The 5,855-nt window shown below is 39.8% G+C and overlaps 1 protein-coding gene and 1 non-coding gene across 2 annotated transcripts; both read left to right on the top strand.

The window, feature by feature from the left end:
* The first annotated feature begins 217 nt into the window (after positions 1-217).
* RPS20 (ribosomal protein S20) lies at positions 218-1,666 on the top strand. Its single transcript, XM_036878912.2, has 4 exons — positions 218-374; positions 598-697; positions 953-1,026; positions 1,451-1,666. The coding sequence occupies exons 1-4, from the start codon at positions 372-374 to the stop codon at positions 1,631-1,633; spliced, it is 360 nt and encodes a 119-aa protein (XP_036734807.1). The 5' UTR covers positions 218-371; the 3' UTR covers positions 1,634-1,666.
* LOC118908926 (small nucleolar RNA U54) lies at positions 825-888 on the top strand. The gene has a single exon (XR_005023430.1). It is a non-coding gene; the product is annotated as a small nucleolar RNA U54 (small nucleolar RNA).
* Positions 1,667-5,855: the final 4,189 nt, after the last annotated feature.

Below are 5,855 nucleotides of genomic sequence, written 5' to 3'. Positions count from 1 at the left end.
TGCTGGCCAGAGGACGGTGGCGACTGCGCTGACGGAGACCCACCTCGCCGAGCTCTGACTCCGCCGGGCCGAAAGGAGGCGCCCGCAGCTGCGCCTTTCCCGCCAATTCCGCGGTGCTCCGGCCTCGGTTCGCGCAGCCGCCTCTAGAGCCCGCGGGGCTATTCTTCTTCCGGGGCAGCGCGTAGAAGCGTGTGGGACCCGGATGCAGACGCGACGCAGCTATATAAGCGCCTCGCAAACGAGGTGCCTTTCTCTTTGAAGAAGACGCGGTAGACGGTGTAGCGCATCTCTGCTCCGCCCGCTTCTGCTCCTGACTCACCGCTGTTCACTCTTGCCGAGGAACAAGTCGGTCAGGAAGCCGCGCCGCAGCCATGGTGAGGTGGGGAGCGGCCCCGCTCGTGCAGGATGCGGTGGTATTCAGTCCGGGGGCGCGCGTTTCTGGGGTCTGACGAGGGGATGGGTGACGGCTGTGAGAGAACGAGGCTCACCTGGTCCGTAGATGGGCTTGCGTAGTGGTGGGACCCGGGAGGGAAGCTCGTCTCCGGAACCGACAGGCTTTCAGAGTTTTCGCTGCTTTTCTCTTTTGTGTAATAATAGGCTTTTAAAGATACTGGAAAGACACCCGTGGAACCGGAGGTGGCGATTCACCGAATTAGAATTACTCTGACCAGCCGCAACGTAAAGTCTTTGGAGAAGGGTCAGTACAGTAGTTTAGGAGGGAAATTTTGGGCAAAAGACGATAAACTTGTAACTTTATAAAATTGACAGATTGTTTATAGATTAAAAAAGCAAAGTAAGAATGACCCACACTTTGACATCATAGTTGGCGATGAGGAGATAATGACTATTGAACCTGGTGATAGTTTTATACGCTATTCTGAGCCAACAGCAGTTCAAATTTATTAAGATGACTCTATTTTGAACGAACTGAGATGCTTTTATTTCCCTGTAGTATGCGCTGACTTGATAAGAGGTGCAAAGGAAAAGAACCTCAAAGTGAAAGGACCGGTTCGGATGCCTACCAAGGTAAAATAAGTCGCAGGGGCACGAAGTAGGAGTTGCTTACGGTTTTGTTTAGATTTGCCCTGTAGGGATAAAAAGTTCAGTTGCAGTAAGTTTTCTATAATGGTAATAATACTACAAACGCAAATGAAGATTACTGGTAGAATTTGGTTCCCGTTAAGTACCAGTTTTTCGAAGCAACTGTCAAGCCTTTTGCTGCTTTGTTTAGTGTGCTATTGTGCTTTAGAGATGCTGGCACCGGGGCACTGTCCTGGCTGAGTGAAAATGGATTTGTCCTTATAAATTTATAGTTAACCTCAAAACTTGTTTATGTCATGAATGCCCTGGGAAATTTTCGTGTGGAATACTTAAGAACAGTGGTTTTCCACTTGGCCTGGGGATAAGCATAAAGCCATGAATGTGTGGTTTCCTTTGTCTTTTGTTGCAGACTCTGAGAATCACTACAAGAAAAACACCTTGTGGTGAAGGTTCTAAGACTTGGGATCGTTTTCAGATGAGGATCCACAAGCGTCTCATTGACTTGCACAGTCCTTCTGAGATTGTTAAGCAGATTACTTCCATCAGTATTGAGCCAGGAGTCGAGGTTGAAGTCACCATTGCAGATGCTTAAATCACCCTTTTTAATAAATTGGTTATCAGTTAAGTTCTGTTGACTTTTATTCATAATACCTACAAATCCTAGATATTAGATGGGTAGCCTGTTTTTGTTAGATTTCCTGTAGGCCACTAAAGCTAAAGCGTTTTATACTTTGTATCACTTGAGAACAGAGTTCTATTAACTGAACTGTATATGAGACCTTGCCATGGACGAATGTTAGTGTAGTGGTTCATAACTGGCTATATATTGGGGCTTTTCCAAAGCAATTATATGTCTGGGTTCTACCCCAGTAAATCTGATTTTTACTGATATAGGGTGGTACAAGTCTCAAGTTTTCTAGGGTGATCCCAATGTGTATAGTACTAGATTGAGAAGAACCTAGTGCATTAGAGGGCAAGTAGCTAATTGGGAAAAGAGATGTTCCAGTTGTGGCTCTGCTAATAAATATGTCATTACCTTTTTTTAGAGACAGGCTAAAGACTAAACTTGGCAAATTTCGGAATGTTTTGGAAACCCTGGCCTTTATGGTAATCAGTTTTACAGATGTAAGTGTCTTTATTAGCCTTTAGGTTAAAAGGTGGAACGTAAACAATCCCAGTACTTTTGTTGGCATTTTAGGTTATATCTGTAGACATATTTTTTGTATAGTCCTTGCAGTTACTTTTTAACTGTTAAGCTCTGCTTGTGCTTTCTTGAGTACTCATTGTGTAAATCAGGAAACTGAGGTTTAACTTGCCAATGTCCTGGAGTTTGATAGTAGCATAGCTGAGATTTGAATGCGTTCATGGGATGGAATCCATCCTCTTGGTGCCCCATTGAGGTATTCAAGCTTTTACTACGAAATTGATAATCAGATGGACATCCTAAGTGCCTAATTTTCAAGAGAAAACTTGTAGAAATGTCTGGTAAAGACATTTATTACAAAATTTCCTTTGGGAAATTCATGTTCATATTTGTTAATAGGATCCAAGTGCACACTTTTAATCTCCGTTTGGATCTAGGTCTTAACTTTTATGAATATGCGTCTGCAGACTTCAGTTAACCATCTATGTTCAAATCGACCTGGGCTCAGATTTTACCTAATTGTATTCTAGACCACTTCACACAGCTCGAAGTTGACATGGCTAAAATGAAAATACAACCTTGCAATAGCCGCTTCATTCTGTGTTCCCTTTCTCCATCCGTGGTCTGCCATGCAGCTATGTGATCACAAACACTGGAATCCTCATCCATCCCTTAGCCTTTTCCCTGCCACTCCTTTACAGTGTCCAAGTCTCGGTTTTTTTCTCTCAGCAGACGTCTCTAAAAAGCCAAATGTTGAACATAAGGGATTTGAGTGGAACTGAATGGAAAGAACTATGCTGAGGTGGCTGAACACAAAATCCGAAGTATTTTTTAAATAACAAATGAACTATATAAAAAGTTTTTGAGGTTAACCATTTGTAACAGCATTAAGCCAAGTCAGTTTACTAACTGGTTAGCTTGGGAAACACTGAAACCTAAGACTGTTCAAAAAATATTGGGCCAAAAACATGCCATTTCAAGAAGAAGTGGTATACAGTATTAGTTCAGTTAGGCTCCTGAGGCCAGCAATAATCCACTCTTTCTACAGAAGCTGGTGTTCTTGGTTTAACTAGAACTAGTCTATGAAGGAATTACTAACCAAAAGACAGGTTGTAAGCTACTAATCTGTCTTCTGACCCAATTTTAAGCATTTTGTGCATTAGGGAGTGCTTAAGAGCTGCTTTAGTAGCAGTTAAGATCATTTTAGTGTGCCAGTCTGTGGACCCCAGATAGAAGTATATACACGCTTATTCTAATGACCTCTATGTTGAGGTAAAAAGGCTTTGGCATACACTCAGTATCCTGAGAACTGGTTGAAAACAGCTTAATTTTATGAAAACTGCCTCCATAAATAAGATCATGAAAAAGCAGCCTTATGGCTTTCATGCAGTGTGAATTTTAATGGATGTGTGCCAGAAATGACTATGTTAACAATTGTAATTTTTCACATTCTAGTAATTGGAGTTGTACTTGAGCTATAGGCAATACTACTTAGCCTGTAACACAGCTAAAGTCCAGTGCTTAATATTTTGAGAACTGCAATTCCTTAAGCATTCAAAAATAATTACCTGGAAATAACTTTGCAGGGTTTTTGAATATTATTAGTAATGAACTGAAGGTAGGTTTAATAGTATTAATGATGCAAATGGTCCTGAGAGTTGGAGGCCAGCTTGTACGGATTAGGGATGTAAAGAAAAGTTGAAAATGGGAGGCCTCTCCAGTCCTTACCTCACATTCCCTTTGGATTCACAATACTGCTTCTGTTTTAGAAATGGGAGCTAAGTGTAAGGCAGCAGAAACCACAATGGCGGCTTATTTCTGGATCATTTCTTCACCTGACATCACTGTCTATGTGCAGGCATTGTGGATAGAAAGTGAACAGGCAAGAGGTTGTAGAAGAAGAAATTCCCAACCATTTAGTCAGATATGCTCCAACCTCAAGTTACTTGGTTATGTGTGCTTGATATTTGACTTCTTTGAGTCTCATTTCTAATGTGCAAAATGAGGATACTTAGGTTACTGTGTGAAGGGCACGTGGGTGTTCCTTTGTTTCTCTGGGAGACATTTTTCAACCATACCAACACTGGCCTTACTAAAGGCATAGATTTCTCACACAGTGACCTTGATTCCCACAGGTTAAGTTACTGCTGGCTGATGGAGGTCAGATTACTTCAAAGGACACTGAGAAATATACTTGAATCCCCAGAGGCATGGCCTTTCTAACTGCATCCTACATCAAAAATATGACCAAGTTTAACTATTGTGCAGAACTTGGCAAAACCAAAGTTTGATCTTTTGAAAGTAAGAGGAGCTAAATTAACCATTTCCTTTATCCTAAGAACAATGTATTTCATTTTCATAGCAAATTAGGCTCTTAGAATGAGATAACAATCCTCTTAAACATTTTGTTTTACAGACTGCTTTTCCCTTTACGTAGAACCCACCCCAAAAGGTTATCTTCTCTTCATCTAGCTGTACAAAATCTGTACCTATTTTTTAAAATATAAAAAGACCAACAATAAACATTTTATAAATTACTTTTATCATATCTCTGGGAAACATTTTTATATCTGCACATACCTAATTTGAGTATTGCATTGCATGAAGTCACCTTAGTTAAATCAGACCCTTGATGGTCTTAACAGTTTACTATTTTCTTGCTATTAAAAGCACTTTCAATAAATACATTGTTAATATGTCTGTTCACTTGTGCAACTATGTAAGATCAATTTCTGAAAGTTAAGTTTCTGAGTTTCGGTTGTAGATATTTTTATATAGTGGCTGATAATGAATTAGGAAGTAATTTAAGAACTGTGTGCATGTATGAATGTTTTTCTAGGGTAAATAAAAGAAGTAGATATTTCTGGTATAGGGCAAGGGCACCAGAATTTTTAATTTTAAGATACAATCAAATTGATGCCTTTAAATGGTTGTGTCCACTTATATTCCTACCAGTAGTGGAAATGCAGTAACATCCTTCCAAAGGACAAAAACAATCATGAGTTTAGCTCTTTCCTCCATTTCATTTTCTCTTCTGGGACTCCTGTTAATTGGATGAGCTGGAGGTCCTATATATTTCTTGGCTTGCTTTCTATCCTCTCCTAGTCTTTTTTTATTACACAACATAGGAAATTTCCTTGACTTTCTCAACTAACACTTTCATTGATTTAATTTTTCATTTTGATAATTGTGGGGTTTTTTAACTCCTGATTCTGGAAAATTTCAAACAGAAGTAGAAGAAGTAGTATAATGAACCCACTCGGCTTTAAGAATTGTCAACTGATACCAGTCTTATTTCATGTGTAACTCCATCCTGTTCCCCAGCTAACCCTCAGATTATTTTGAAGTTAATTCCAGACATATTTTATACACACATTTGTCAGTGTCTAAATTGAAAAGATGACTTTTTATTACAGTTCAGTAATGTTAATGTTCATATTGCTGTGCAACAGATTTCTGGAACTTTTCCATCTTGCAGTAATACTGAAACTATCCATCCACTGGACAAACAGCTCATTTTCCCCTCCCCACAGCCCTTGGCAACCGCATTCTAATTTTTATTTCTATGAATATGACCACTTTAGCTACTTCATGTAAGTGGAATCATACAGTATTTGTCTCTGTGGTTGGCTTATTTCATTTGGCATAATGTCCTTAAGGTTCATTCTTC

Source organism: Manis pentadactyla, chromosome 3 (genome assembly GCF_030020395.1).
Source record: "Manis pentadactyla isolate mManPen7 chromosome 3, mManPen7.hap1, whole genome shotgun sequence".
NCBI classification, from domain to species: Eukaryota; Metazoa; Chordata; class Mammalia; order Pholidota; family Manidae; genus Manis; species Manis pentadactyla.
Note: the sequence above shows the minus strand (reverse complement) of the source record. Positions and strands in the feature narration are given on the sequence as shown.

Coding starts and splice junctions, on each gene's coding strand:
- RPS20 (XM_036878912.2), top strand. Junction 698..952: donor CGTAAAGTCTTTGGAGAAGG/GTCAGTACAGTA, acceptor ATTTCCCTGTAG/TATGCGCTGACTTGATAAGA. Junction 1,027..1,450: donor CGGTTCGGATGCCTACCAAG/GTAAAATAAGTC, acceptor CTTTTGTTGCAG/ACTCTGAGAATCACTACAAG.